At 43.4% G+C, this 16,023-nt stretch overlaps 1 protein-coding gene across 2 annotated transcripts in view; it reads right to left on the bottom strand.

The window, feature by feature from the left end:
* RORB (RAR related orphan receptor B) overlaps positions 1–16,023 on the bottom strand; it is a 193,236-nt gene that overhangs the window by 4,982 nt on the left and 172,231 nt on the right. For both annotated transcript variants that reach the window (XM_019463598.2, XM_019463597.2), the window contains exons 7-9: positions 13,130–13,237; positions 11,507–11,617; positions 8,224–8,336 (exon numbers count right to left, since the gene is read on the bottom strand). In XM_019463598.2, coding sequence (XP_019319143.1) covers positions 8,224–8,336; positions 11,507–11,617; positions 13,130–13,237 — 332 coding nt within the window. The remainder of the gene's footprint in view (positions 1–8,223; positions 8,337–11,506; positions 11,618–13,129; positions 13,238–16,023) is intronic.

Raw genomic sequence — 16,023 nt, 5'->3', positions numbered from 1 at the left:
AGTCACTTACTTGCTCATTAATATTATGTACCGCAGCTGGGGGACCCCCATTTCAAAGGGAGTTTAGAGCAGCCTCAGCAGCAGTTAATGGCTCAACAACTTTTTAAACAGCTGGGGAGGTGATCCAGAAGCATTTGGAGATGGAGGGGGTAGTCGATTTCAAATCATCATGAAATGTCTTCATGTTTAAATAATCCCCATAGCAGGAGTAGACAGAGGGTCTAGAAAAAGGCATTTTCACCCTCCTCTTTCTCTTATGACCAAACATTTCCTATAAGATAAGGAAGCTTTAGCTTATACCTACAGGGGTTGACCAGAAGAAAAAGCGGCTGTTGGAGAAGGGCTAATAATCCTATGCTTCTTTCTAGGGAGTGGTTTTATGAGAAAATCCACAATTTTATAACTAGTACATTCGATATGGAAAATGGAACATGCAGAGGGTAAAACTAGTGATTTTGTTCATTCGGGCTTCCCGGCCATTGCGATGCCCTCCAACCTGAAGCAGGAAGCCAACGATGGTTTGACCAAAGTGGAAGAAACTTCAAAATCACTGATAAACACAGGGCACATCAAGTGAGGCTAACTATATCCATTTCACTTGCTCACTCGCTTTTCTATATTTTTTATTTTGCTATTTCCTTATTTCTTTATGTTTAGCTAGACCTAGACACATGGATTAGAATTGGAATATCGGATTTGAAATATTTATCAGGTCATAAGCCTTCCCTGCCCCTCCTCACCCCATCCTTGGCATCCATGTGAAGCTGGCCACCTAAAGTGGCAGTGGACATCGATTCATCTGCGGTCGGAATCTGGAATTGGACCGAGAGCCAGCAGCTTACTTTCGAAATGTAGCAGGAACTTCCAGTAAGTGAAGAAGCTGAGAGCTAGTTGTATTTCACCACGTGGACCAGGGAAGCAGACTCAGCTGGTATTCAGGGTGGGGGAGAAGAAGGAAGGCTTTCCGATTCCTGGTTCCAGGGCCAACCTGAATGGTGGCCGAGTTTTCATCCTTAGGTTCCACGAGATATCTCTCCGTTATTTTATTTTTTTCTTTTTGCTTAAGCTAGTGTGAGTTGGTTCCTATTATCACAGACTTCTAATGAATGCACCAACTTCCAACTTGACGTGTGGGAAGTTGCATCAAGACCTCTCTTTTCATTTACGGACCGTTAGTCTAATGGAGAACCTCTGGGATGTCTGGGTGTTAGCCATGTGGTGCACGCCAGCAAACTCCGGACGGCTAAAATGGACCAAAATAATCTGATCCTTCACAGGAATTCTGCAGGGGAACCGCTCAGGAACACCACCATGTGTCATCACCACTTTCTCCCTTGCATCTGGCACAGAGCACATGCTCCTAATAAACATACGCTGAGGTGGAAAACTACCCCAGAAGAAAGCTGTATTTCTTGAGTATGGATTCAGAATTTAAAATCTTGAGCGACGTGCTGAATTGCTTTCTATAGTTTTGCCTATGCTTGGGTTCTTTTAAAGCATAAATACCATTGTGAGGAAGCCGGAGAAGCCGAAGTAGGCCTTCTGGGGTGCCCGGTTTCACCCGGGGAAGTGGTTATGTGGGTATGTTACCTTTGTGATCGTTCACTGCGCTATCTACTTATCATTTAAGAGCTTTTCAGCATGTGTTATACTTTAAAAAGCATGGGAATTTTTTTTAAATTTTTTTTTCTTAATGTTTTTATTTATTTTTGAGACAGAGAGAGACAGAGCATGAACGGGGGAGTGGCAGAGAGAGAGGGAGACACAGAATTGGAAGCAGGCTCCAGGCTCTGAGCCATCAGCACAGAGCCTGACGCGGGGCTCGAACTCACAGACCGTGAGATCATGACCTGAGCCGAAGTCTGACGCTCAACCGACTGAGCCACCCAGGCGCCCCCATGGGAATTTTTTTAACGTCTATTTATTTCTGAGAGAGAGAGAAAGAAAGAGCATGCACGGAGCAAGTGCACAAGCAGGGGAGGGGCAGAGACAGAGGGGGAGAGAGAATCCCAAGCAGGCTCCGCGCTGTCAGTGCAGAGCCCCACATGGGGCTCAATCCCACGAACCATGAGATCATGACCTGAGCTGAAATCAAGAGTTGGATGCTTAATCGAGTGAGCCACGCAGGCACCCCAGAAAGCACAGGAATTTTCAAGTGTGAAACAAAGCCCTAGCCAAATAGAAAGAGGAATGAGGAGGCTCATCATTTGGGTAGGGGCTCCCAAGTACTTGCTGGACAGACTGCTCTTTAAGATTAAAGTGACCCCAAATCCCTAAAGCCACCTATTAAGAATTCTAGTATAACACCTAGTGTCTTCCAAGAAGAAAGCAGACTTTAGATAGCAACATTCCATTATTAGTCAGGACATAGTCTGTTTTGACCTCATTGAGAAAACAACGAAGGTCAATGTAAATGACGCTGTGCAGTTCTCATCCATCTCTCAGTCAGGATTTGCTCCATAGACTCTATCTGTGAATCAACATGGTTGTTTTTTTTTTTTTTTTTTTTTTTTTCTAAATCTAAATCAGAAGTACACCATTAATGTGAGAGTGACCAGGAATGACTCCTTTCAGGTAAAATTTCAATTTGTTAACATGTGAAATAGGGCTGTCTAAGCCTTCCATCTTGTCAGGTTTTATTTACTATCTTGGTTCTGTTACAGCAGAAAGAGAGGCTTCCCTCTCTATGTTGACAGTACAGTTTTGCTGCTGTTATGCTAGAAAGGGCCTCAGGATTTAAGACGTTAGTGTATCTGTTGGCTTGTACCTCTCCCAGCTCAACCCCTCACAGTTCTCTCTGGGAAGGCTAGAGCCTTCCAGATCTGAGAAAATGAACCTCAAAGAAACAGATTTGTCACCACATGGTGCAAACATTGTTCTTGTTCAGGACAATCTCTTTCCACAGTTTACCTGAGCTCTCTCCTGTGTTTTCATTAACATGGTGCAAACTTAGACGACTACCTTATGGATTGAAGGGTTGTGGTGGAACACCTTCCCTGGCAGCAAAGGCTTAAAAAGAGTGGAAGAGAGAAAGCCACAGGGGCAGGTAAGAACTTTTCCCATCCAGGAATAGGAGGAAAGAGAGGAGTGAGAGACATTCTGAGCTTTAGCATAATAACTAGACTCCTCCATATTCTAGAAGAATTAGAAGTTCCGTTAGCACGGAGCTGTATGTTTAAAAACACCCAGAAGGGTGGCGTGGCCCATCTATAGGGCATGACAAGGCACGAGCAATTGAACACTGTTTGGAGAAGTGCACTGAAGGCATGGTCGTCGCTGAAGTTGTGGTAAAATAAAATGGCACTCCCTCCAGTCCCTGCATACGGCGAGATGAGTGAGCTTGGGGGTCCGACTTGCCCTACGAGCTCTCCACGCCTTTCCATTGGATATGTGTTGTTACGGAGTCTGCTACTTGTAAACTTCTCAGTACAGCCTGGGGCAAGAACATACCTTCAGGAGGGCTGCGTGTCTTTACAGGAGTGCTAGGAAAAGTAAATATACTGCCTAATATCTCACGACTCTGATTATCCAGGAGACTCAACAGTAGGGGCTGAAGACTTTACCAAACAAGCCTCCAGCTATGGCCTGACCCAGAGGCTGCACTTAGGGTAGGGCTGGGATGTGAGCAAGTCGTCCGGATCAAAGCCCTGCCTTTGGCCATGAGTGTGCTGCCACAACCTGGCCCGAACTAACTTGGCTCCTTTGTTTCCTTCACCCTCTGTCCTCTGGTCTGAGCAACAAAAATGGCAGATTTAGTGACTTGTCATAAAGGAAGCCCAGAGGCCAGAGAATGGAATTGTCACCAGTCTGCAGCTGAAATAGTCACTGCACCCTGGCAGTGGTCATGCTGGTCTCAGCTGAGCGGAGAAGGAGAACCACAGGAACAGGAACTCCCCCAGCACGCTCCTCTCCCAGGAAGTAAACACCTCAGACTGAGCCACCACAGCACCCAAAGCACAAGGTGATGGAGCCCCGGCTGAAGGCCTGACAGGAATGCTGAGCTCCGGCCGGGGGCTTCGAAAACACTGTGCTCTTTGCAGCTTTGGGGCCAGAATATCATCCTAAGCTAGATCACTGTAGCTTCAAGACTTTGAAGCTTTAAGACCTGGTGAGAGCAGTCTATTTCCTTATTAGCTGTAATGGTAGAATTACTAAAAAGTCCTTAAAATGAGTCCGTTGCACTGAGTATTAGAGGATGAATGAAGATGTCAGGAGCAAGCTTTGTTTTTCTCTCTTGGAGTCAAAGAACATTCTACAGAAGGGACCTTAATGACCAGCCAATCCAACCTACTCATTTCCTAGACAGGGAAAGTGAAACTCAGAGAACAGATGGGAGCTTAAAAATATATATGTTGTGGGTTTTTTTTTTTTCATTTTTTATTTTTATGAGCTTAGCGAAAGTGACCAGTGTCCTCTTGTTTCCTGGCTTTTCAAATCCAGGATGCAGACAGATCTAACCATTACTCATAGTTCAAATATACCTTGTACTTTCTTACCTCTTATCATTTCCCCATCACTTAGAATGCCAAACCCCATCTCCTCAGCCCTCCAACTTGCATTTTTAAAAAATGCTTATTTATTTATTGTGAGAGACACACAGAGAGAGGAAGCATGAGCAGGGGAGGGGCAGAGAGAGGGAGAATGAGAGCATCCCAAGTAGGCTCTGTGCTGTCGGCGCAGAGCCCCATGTGGGGCTCCATCCCACAAACTGTGAGATCATGACCTGAGCCGAAATCGAGAGCTGGGTGCTTAACCAACTGAGCCACCCAGGCGCCCCCAGCTTCCATTTTTTGCGTTTTCATCCATTCGTGATTAACTCCAAAATACCACTTCCAATAAAAATTTCCCTGCCGAAACAGAATTTCTTCCGTCCACAGCTACAACAATAGCACTTACATACCGTACCTATTATGGACGTGCAGCTTGCTTGCACGTAATACCACTCAGTCCTCACAATAACCACATGACCTTGACACTATCCTTAGTCACATTTTACAAATGAGGAAGCTGAGGCACAGAGAAGTTAAGCCACTTTTGCAGGGTCGCTCAGCTAGGAAATGGTTCTGATGGTTTATTATAAATATGCTACATACCATCACGATGCTGATAAGGAAAGGAAAATAAATTCTCCAAAAGGGTTTTTTTTTAATATAAATAACTAAATCAACAAAATGATTACTATATTGGGATTGAAATCGTCTAGTGAGTGGATACAGAATTCCTGAATTCTCATACCGTCCCTAGGTCCAAGTTTGGTCAAAAGGATAAGGCACGGCTACTTGAACTTTCATTTCAGGAAGTGAGCACGGCTGAAGTGTGGTGGAGACTGTTCTTTCAGGATGAAGCCCAGTGACTGTATCCGAGCCCTGCCTCTCTCACCTGACGTCCGTTACATTCCTTCAGGGGCAAACTGGTCGGCACTATAAAAAGTCTTTGCACATCACCCAGAAGGCAGATGTACCCCAACTACCGCAGACTTGAATACCACAGTCGGGTATGCGCACATTTTTCTAGAGTTGGGTTTCATGATGTTTGCCAGGCTCCCCAGGGGGTCTATAAATAACAAATATTAAGAACGGTTGGCACTGTTATAGAGGCACTGTAGAGGCCGAAGAGTTCCATGGCTATGAAGGCAGAAGGAGAATTTCTGCAAAGATGAGAATTTGTGGTAGGATAGACAAATAAAATGATTTCTTTTAGCGGGCACGATGAGAGGGCGTGCCTATACATCGATAGCACAGGGTCCTCACAGGGTTAAAGCAGTCAGGAACCTGAGACACCCATCCCTCCTGCCACCCCAGCCCTTGACAGCTGAGGAACCTGAGACTTAGACAAATAGAATGACTCAGCCAAAGCCACAAAGTTCAGGACTGGGATAAACTACAATCCAGCGCTCATTCTGTTTCATGGTCCCTCCAGCTTAGCTGGTGGTCCCTCCTTAGTTTCATGGTCCCTCCACAGAGCATCCTATTAAAATGCTGACTTACAAAGAGGGGCCACACAAACCCCTATATCTACACATGACCTGTGGAAGCAATGCTTTGTCATCTGGCTCCAGTGAACTTTATACAAGAAATAATCCTCTCCTAACTCTTTCTCTGCTCCCCAGTTTGACAACACTTTATAAGAATAGGACTGAACTGTGTACTTCTCCCCTGAAAGATGGCGAGTGGAGAGGGGAGGTGACCCACTGTGTTTTATTTTTATTTTTTGTTGCCATTAAATATCTTTCATGCTTCAATTTCTGTCTCCTTTCTATAGCAAATGCCTCCGACTGCCACCCTTAGAACACCAGGAGGTAGAAGATGGTGTAAGCATGAGAATTTATGCACTGTAATATCTTAAACCTCAAAACATCTGTACAAAAGCAAAAAATGATTTGCTCATTATCCTCACATCAAGGCCTTAATTTTTTTTTAAATTTTTTTTTAACGTTTTTATTTATTTTTGAGATAGAGAGAGAGACAGAGCATGAACGGGGGAGGAGCAGAGAGAGAGGGAGACACAGAATCGGAAGCAGGCTCCAGGTTCCGAGCCATCAGCCCAGAGCCCAACGCGGGGCTCGAACTCACGGACCGCGAGATCGTGAGATCGTGACCTGAGCCGAAGTCGGACACTCAACCGACTGAGCCACCCAGGCGCCCCAAGGCCTTAATTTTAAGATGGCAAATATGGGGAGGTCTTTGGGACATCCAAAATGCAGGAAACATCCCCTTCCATTAAGTGGCCAGATGTATTTATGGTATATTCTGCAGAGCGATTATAGAAACAGATGCATATATTTCTATAACCATCTTTTCTGCCCAGGAGATCTGCAAGCATGTGGAAGGTTTGCCTTAGACCCAAAGAAAACTGAGGTGCAGAGACCAGGTGATTTGTCCTTGCTCACATAAAAAGTAGAAAGTTCTACCAAAGATAACTATCACTCTTCACTGTAAAATGAGGTGTTCATTTTAATAAAAATGTCACCATAATGAAACAGCATCTTTGATTCATAGAGGTTTTTTTTTTTTTTTTTTTATAGGAGCCTCTGTATGTGTGAAGTCATATCTGATAATATCTCAGAGAGAGTCTTCCCCCTTTTTTAAAAATAAAACTTTAAGAGCAAAGTGGGAGGGTTTTAATGTTTATAAATATAGACTAGGATTCCTATCATCTTTAACCCAGAATATGCCCCATTTCCTAGTTGCTTACTGGCTAAAAAAGTCCAGTTCTTAAGAAATCAAAGATACTTTATGATCTAAAATAATGCTGAGTATCAATCATGAGAATATACTTCCTCTTATGAGGATTCTACTCCGGTAAACATCTCTTCTTAAAGATCACTATTGTTAATTAAGCTGAACCGAGAAATTGATGGCATTTTGCCCCGGGATTCTTCACCATTTTGAAGGGACCCCAGGGCATATCTTGTGTGAAAAGATTAGAACTGAAGGAAAATGTACAAGTAATCAGTCTAGTGTTCTACTCTGGGAAGGACTCTGACTTACAAGACACCTGAGAGGAAACCAAGCGGTATCTATTAGACTATGACCAATGCCAGGGAGCTCACAACCTCACCATGGTGTACCCCTCTGGTCAGCAATTTTAATCATTAAAAAAATTTTTTTTTAATGTTTATTTATTTTTGAGAGAGAGACAGAGCATGAGAGGGGGAGGGGCAGAGAGACAGGGAGATGCAGAATCTGAAGCAGGCTCCAGGCTCTGAGCTGTCAGCACAGAGCCCGACGTGGGGCTCGAACTCACGAACTGCAAGATCATGATCTGAGCCAAAGTTGGCCGCTTAACCGACGGAGCCACCCAGGCGCCCCTCTTATCATTTTATAGTTCTCTTATTTTGAATAAAAATCTACTTGCTCTTAACTTTGGCCCGCATCTGACTTCTGAAGTGACACAAAGTCTCCTCCTTCATCACATGTCAATTTTGAAGGCTTGATTCCCTGCTTCATGCTTTTGTTCTTCAGATAAAACGCTCTAGGTTTCTTTGCTTGTCTTCCTATGCCTGGGGTTCAGATCCATCAATATCATCCTTTCCTAAGAAAGTCATTCTCCTCTCAATCTATTATAATTTACTAGTCTCCCTTTTAAAATGGCCACCTCAACATTTATGCACCTTTGGTAACTTCCAGAAATCGTGCTGCTGATAAATGCCTTTGCTTTATAGCTAGCCCTTTTTGGCCACTGTGCTTTGAGTGGCCACAGCTCTGCGATCTGAGGACGTACCTTTGCCAAGGTCTCGTCATCCAGGTGATTCTTCTGAATCACATGTTGAAGTGCAAAATAAATTTTTTCCTGAAGCTTCTGGACCTTCCTTGGTTCTATCAGCCAGGCTCGGTCTGACAAAGGAAAAGAATTAGGTAAGAAGGGAGGGGATGTAACCTTTTACCTACATATATAAGTGCTTAGTTTCCGTTTACATAACCGCACATATTTCATAAAAAATACCCTGATGACAGTAATGCCAGATACACTGACACAGGAAATGAGGATGGAAGTAGTTAGAACCCAATGGTTCCAATAAACACCAGTATTTTTTTTTTTTATTGCCTGTGACCATTTACATCTCTCACTCTTTTTGGGGGACATATCCTTAGATTCTTTCAAAGTAGAAGTCAGTGACTTATGAAGAAAATGAATTATAGAAGTAAGAAAATCTGCACAGGACTGTTTTTTGTATTCAGGATTCCCCTTCCCTTTTTAAACTATAATTCCCCTTCCCTTTTTAAACTATGCTATAATTCATAGAATCTGCATGTATCAATTTCAAAAATTTAATCCCCCAAATTTAACTAAGCTGTTTTTCTACATGGAATTTTAAAATGGTGGATAAGAGGGGCGCCTGGGTGGCGCAGTCGGTTAAGCGTCCGACTTCAGCCAGGTCACGATCTTGCGGTCCGTGAGTTTGAGCCCCGCGTCAGGCTCTGGGCTGATGGCTCGGAGCCTGGAGCCTGTTTCCGATTCTGTGTCTCCCTCTCTCTCTGACCCTCCCCCGTTCATGCTCTGTCTCTCTCTGTCCCAAAAATAAATAAAAAACGTTGAAAAAAAAAAAATTAAAAAAAAAATAAATAAAATGGTGGATAAGATAATCCCTCCTTTCCTTCCTCCCATCCTACCTTCTTTTCTTTTTTCCTTCCAACATCCCTCTCTTCATTCCCTCCCACCCCCTCCCTCCTCCCTTCCTTTCTTCCAAGGAGCTTTATATGCCATGGTGACAAAATTCAGCCCAACATCAATGCCTCAGGTTGGCGCTTCAATGAAGAGACATCTAGAGTCTCCAAATGATGAACAAATACTCATGGAAAAGAACTTGGAAGTGATCCATCTGAACACAGTTCAGGTCAGGCAAGAAACTCAATTCTGTAATCCTAGACAGGGTAAGGACAAGTCTAGCCAACAGTTAAGCAAACCCTTACGTAAGTGAGCACAAAAGCCTTCAGTGACAATTGTCAATCAGAATAAATTAACTTTCCTTCCCTCTCCCTTCCCTAAACTATCTGGAGCTGAACAGAGCGTGGCTATTAGGGTAAGAACTGGGGGAAGGGTGGGGTCTGGCATGAGATAGAGCAGGACGTCTATCTGTCTTTCCTCTCTTTTTGAATGTGACACTAGGCCAGGGTGGCAGACGAGGTATTTGAGAGTTTCAGAAGCCTCTGAGTGTGGGTCTGCTACAAGGACTGGAAGATTTTCCACTAGGTAGAGTAAGAAATGTCCTGTTTCCAAACCCAGCAGAATTTGATGGCTATAGTATGTTCTGTTTGGAAAAAGGCTTATAATTCAACTGAGTTCTGACCTATAAACAACAGGCTTGCCTTACATCTTGGGTAATTATCTTCATGGATTATTTAGGTTTGATATACCATGTCTTAAGTATTTGCTGCTAGGAATTTACTGGCTTATTACAAACGTACCTAACAAGGACAGTGAACTTTGGCAACACGTTCTTTGAGCCAGCAGGAACCCGAATGAAGCCTCCTCCCTCATCTTAGAACCACAGGCTTAGAATGAATCTAACGCTGAACTATATTCCATAAAAGCAGTCAAATGCAATAAGAAAGTGGTAGCAAGGAAAATTATTTGGCATGTGGTTGCTATCAGATATAAATCTTTCTTGTCACTTCTCCCATTTATCTTTGTGCTTCTAGGCCTGGGAAACTTGGTCAGGTTCAAAAAAAAAAAAAAGAAAAAAAGTAAAACCAAAAGAGGCCTAGAGGAACAGCTTGATTGTAGACAGAGCCACAAAAGAAACTGTTAGTGATAACATGCCAAGTGATAATTTCCATTTTTGATAATGTGGTTAAATAAAAAACAGAAGCACATTAAAAAAAAAAACCTTCATAAGACTTAAAAATAAATAGATAAAGCCTCACTGATAGGAAGGGTAGAGGCTGGGGTTATTGGTAGATATCACTAGAATGACATGTCAATGTACCGTCACCGGTGAGATTAATTTCTTCCAGCCCCACTGAAAACTATGCTAAGGTATCAGAAGGAATCTCGTCTCTAAGGTGGATTTTATAGAAAGAATGAGGCTTTTGGCCATAAAAATTATTAGGAATGGGTTCCAACAGAGAAGTGTAAATGGCACTGCCATCTCCTCGCCGAATTCTAACCGAGCAGACAGCTGAGAGACTGAGTTCTCCTTCTGGCTGAAGGAGCCACGTATTCATTAGCAATCTATACATTTTCGAGCTGGCATATAATTTTAAGCAGCATTTCAATTGCTACGATTCTGTGTGGCCTATAACCGTCACCCCTTACCTTCTCTGAAAATTTTGGTATTTTATTGCATTTTAGAGCTAGGTAGAAATGATCTTCATTATAATGAAGTCAAACCCTATTTACAGGCGAGGAAACTGAGGGTCTGGGAGGTCGAGCATTTAGGGTCTCACAGATAAATGATGACAGATCCCCGTTCTGGAATGTCCACTGGCACATCAGAGACTCTTCCTTTTCCAGTCTTTAGAGGGAGTCATTTTCCCCTCCGTTGTCCGTACCTCCTTTTAAAGCCCCGAACATCACTAATTTAGGTGGGCAAGCCAACACAAGAGGCATTTAAAGAGGAGAAGGTGTACGTTTTATTTACTTTTGTCCTCATGCTGGATCTCTCATTTAAATACATTTCTACTAAGTCTCACTTTTCTTCCCGGACATTTTTTTTTTTTTTTTTTTTTTTTTGCGATGTCTTTTATTCTCAAAATCAAAATAGGACTTAGCTGTAACTCAGGCCGCCGTGTGTCCTCATTTATCTGTTAAGAAATGCTTTCGCTTGTCTGAATCTGGAGTGACCCTTAGCACACATCCTACTCTTGCTTGTGGGGCAAAATCGGTCATTTTAATTAATTTAAGGCTACTTTCCTTTGAGTGGTCCATAAATATCACAAGCTTGTCAAAGTAAACAGTTCTTTTAAATTTCTGCTGACTACCTAGGTTTAGTGGGGATAATCCGCGTTAAAGATAGGACTTTTTTTTTTTTTTTTTTTTAAGACAGAGCCTCAGACCTCCTCACCTGGAGATATCAGAACAGCAGATGAGAACAAAGCAATCTCCTCCTCAGTCAGCTGCAAGGAACACAAATTCTTTGCAAAGTCAAATGCTTCATTCACTAGGTCATCAGAACCTGTAAGAGAAGGCAGATTAAGTGAGAACACTTGAATGGAATGGGGCAATAGTAAGAAATTCCCATAGTCGAAAAGTTACTCAAGGACTTGCACATGAGGCAACAATATTTTCAAGTTCCTAATAATTATAGAATGAAGAAATTGGGAAACGTGTTGATCAAGTACGGAGTGTTGACGTCACCAATGAGGGGCTGACAGAAATGGTGTATGCTCATTGCCATATTCCCCTGGGAAGATATAAACTAAATCTAATCTTGTAATGTTGAGATGAGCTCCAACTAGAAAAAATTTAATACGTGATTTGGGGATCCTTTGGTATAGAGACAGCATTCACAGAAAACCTAAAACATGATGTATGAGGGGCCAAGGGCTGTCAGTCTTAGTGGCACTTGAACCTGGCAATTTAGAACGCCGAGAGGCCTCAAACTGAGAAGTTAAAAACGTCTTATAGATGGAATATGAGGTACCTTTCAATTTGGTAACTTTCCTGGAAATCTTACGGAGGGGGCAGGCATTCATTGCTTTCTGCTTTCTGATGGATGCTTCAGGTCAGTCGCTTAGCAATTGTGAATTTTGGCATAATAATGCTTCATCCCTACACTGATCCTTGGTACATGTTTATTTTATGAAGCTGGAAATACAGCCAAGTTGCCTGCCAAGACTTTTCCTCCTTTCTTGAAAGTCTAGCCTTGTAGATGACATGGATGTGTATCAACTGCAGAAGGGAAACGCTGCCTGTCGGATGGACTTGCTGTTAGCTACCATATCAGCTAACAGCACAAAAGGTGAAAGGGCACTGGCCTTCCGTGATGCCCGTGGGCCGGGTATGGAACAAGTGGCACCGTCATCGTGAAAACCTTTCCTGGCATCGGCCCATCTTTGCTAACGTTCTTCTTATCTGCACCGTGTACTGATGACTGGATGTGAATGGTGCACAACACTCCCGAAGACTGACTCTGCCCGTGCCCACCCACAGGAAAGGTCTGGGGATCATTTGGGGCAGGTTGGCACCCACTCTATCTGTGCTTCCAGAGCTGCATGACTTAACAGGAAGAACGTCAGTGCTCTTAGCGAGAAGCCAGTGAAGAAGCTCTTCTTTTAATTAAATATCTTAACTAATGATTATGGATTTACATAAGAAACTTAAGAGATCACCCATGGACCACCAGAGGTTTACCTAATATACTCTGTGGGGCAGTAAGCTACAAGGAAAATAAAAATTGATCCTTCAAAGAATGATCTAGAACACATCTCAGCTCTTCATTGATTTCCGAATGAGGTGTGGTCGATCTCAACGGGGTCTGTGGTTCTCTCCTGCCTTTCATATTAGGATGCACGATTGTGCATCTCACAGGTTAGATAAAATATTGGAGGCTCGCCTGGTCCAGACCTTATCGAATGAGATACCAGTTCACATTAAAGAATCAAGGCATCTCATTTACCCACTTCGATCTGAGTGGAGAAACTGAAGGCAGCTAAGAAAATTATGTCACCACCAAAGGTAAACTTACCTAAGGCCTTGAACATCTGCATTCCTCCATATTTTCCTTCAAACAGAACAGTGTTGTTTAATGGGTTGAAGGCACGGCACATTCGCACTAAAACCACTTCCAGGCATCCTATGTATAAAAAAAAAAGAAAGAAAATAGGTATACACGTGCAATAGTAAAGCAATTCTTACTGTATTTAGGTCAACAGACTTAAACTTTAAAACACACCCATGCAGATGCACAGACACGCACATTCAGAAACGCATCAAGATTTCTTCCCAAGTAAAGGATAACTATATTAGAAAGAAATCCCTCGACATGCTTACGTGAGGAATTAAAGATAAAATATACCTTAAAGGTGGCTAAAATGCAGGGCAGCAACAGCACGTGTTGGGGAAGCACACATAGCATTTGTTTTTTGTTTTCTGGACTAGTATTAAAGGTATTTTCCCCTCATGAATTCACAAGGAGCTTTGCAGCAGGCAAGTCCAGTTTGTTAACTTTTGTAGAAGTTTTGCTGTTGGGAAAACTTGCTCTCTGTTTCAGTTTTGAACATCCTCCATGTATATTTAAGCACAGGATGACTTTACACAGGAACCCCTGGAGGGTGTTTCTTGAGGGCACCATTTACGTCTGATGTCTTGGAAATGAAGTTTTCTTGGTCAAGGGAGTTTTGGCAAAATACTGAATATTATCTCACTTCAGAGAGTTATAATCCACATTCACAGATCAAAGGCTTGGGAAAGTCCCAACATGAAGGAACTTGTTCAACCTCAATGGACCCAGCATTTCTCTGAGTTCACTGTTAGCCCGGGGAGGGCGGGACCTTTGTCCGCAGCCACAGGTAGTGGTGCTTTTTTCATTCACTAGTATAGCTCCAGGACCTCGAAAAGTGCCTGGCACGTAAATAAATAAATATTTAGTGAATGAATTAGTTTGCCACCTTTGTTTTTCCCTCTGAACATTTATTGATGCTCTGAGGAACCAGCGCTGTGCAGTTCCTCCACATTACGGACAAATGGGCTTTTGCCCCAAAGTGTGTTGGAAGGTGACGGCCAGACTCAGAAACCACAAATTTGCAGGAGAGCATGATACGGGTGCTTTGGTTACACCCATGGTGTTCCCAAGGGACCCGTGGTGCCTTTCTTATGCTGCCACTTAATATTTATGTCTCTGTCTTCTTTTTTTTGATCTGCTGATTTCTCCTTGCTTTCCCTTATATGCCACCTAGCACAGGGGCTTACACATAGAAGGGGACTTGTCAATATTAATTAAAACAGTGTTTTTCTGACGAAAACAATAATAGGTACCGTTTATTGAGTATTTATAGGGTGGAAGTCACTTTCCTTGGCCCCTTACATTATTTTATTTGTTCCTTACAATACCATTTCAGGTAAATTTTTAAATGTTTATTTATTTGTCTTGAGAGAGAGAGAGAGAGGATCTGAAGCAAGCTCCACACTGACAGCAGCGAGCCCGACGTGGGGCTCGAACTCATGAACCGTGAAATCATGCTCTGAGCTGAAGTCAGATGTCTAACCGACTGAGCCACCCAGGTGCCTCCTGGGTGACTTTTATTAGCCCTTTCTTATAGGCGAGTTACAGGAGGCTTAAGGAGGTTACGTACTCTGCCTTTTCTACTAGAGTCAACGTTTTTACAGCAGCAGGGATGTTAAACGATTATATGGTGCAGTGGTTCTCCAATGTCAATCTACGGACTGGTTATATCTGAGACTTGGCTGGAAAGACAGTGAAGTGGGTTCTGGGTTCTCTTCTAGGAGATTCAGACCCATGGGCCTCAGATGATGCCTCCGACTCAGAGCAGTCAATATTCTCCTCTGATGCTGCTGATGCAATTGTAAGTTTGGAATTCATTATTCCTGGTCCATCTCTTCATTTTGCAAATGAGGAAGCTGCCATCTACAGAGGTTAGCTCAAGGTCACGTATCAAATGTGGCAGATTTTTTTTTTTCCCAAGGAGAGCTGCAAAAATATGTTCCATCCCACATGCTTTTTAAGAGCCTTACCACTCCCCCATCAAGAAGGATCCATGCTCAGGGCGCCTGGGTGGCTCAGTCGGTTAAGCGTCCGACTCTTGGTTTCGGCCCAGGTCATGATCTCACGGCTTGTGAGTTTGAGCCCTGCATCGGGCTCGGTGCTGATGGTGCAGAGCCTGCTTGGGATTCTCTCTCCCTCCTTCTCTCACTGCCTCTCCCCTGCTTGCTCTCTCTCTCTCTCTCTCTCAAAATAAATAAATAAACTTAAAAAAAAAAGGGGTAGATCCAGTTCATCTACCCTTGAGCCCAGGTGAGCCGTCATGGCTGCCTTGACCAATAGAGTGGGGTGGAAATAGCACTGCATGACTTTTAAAGGTAAGCCAGAAAAATGCGATGCACTGAGGCCTTGTTCTCTTGGCGTGCTAGCTTTTGAAACCTCACAACCATGCTATGAGAAAGTCCAAGCGGCCCATGGAGAGACTGACATGGAGAGGAACTGGGGCCTGTGGCCCAGAGCCTTGGCCGAACTCGGGATCGTCAATCAGCACACAGTGGCAGCCGTGTGAGGGAGACAATTTAAAAGCAGATCCTCCTGCCTTCTGTCAAGTCCCTCAGTGAACACACATGGAGCATTCCTTGCTGAGCCCTGCTCACAGTGTAGCTTTGGGAGCAAAAGAAATGATTACCGTCATCTTAACTAAGTTTTGGGGTTGTTTTTAGCCAGCAATAGATAACTGATAGATCAAGTTCATGTTTGGGTCAAGGTCTGCATCAACTTTAATCACGTGGTGAGGAAGCAGCAGCGACTTATACCTATTCTATTTGGCCCAAGTTCAAATGCCAGCTCTGCCATACGTTGGCTTTGTGATATTGAACACAGACCTTCACGTCTCTGAATCTCCCCCTCCTTCTGTAAGA

Source organism: Panthera pardus, unplaced genomic scaffold, assembly GCF_024362965.1.
Source record: "Panthera pardus isolate Hobbes unplaced genomic scaffold, ASM2436296v1 HiC_scaffold_20, whole genome shotgun sequence".
NCBI classification, from domain to species: Eukaryota; Metazoa; Chordata; class Mammalia; order Carnivora; family Felidae; genus Panthera; species Panthera pardus.
Note: the sequence above shows the minus strand (reverse complement) of the source record. Positions and strands in the feature narration are given on the sequence as shown.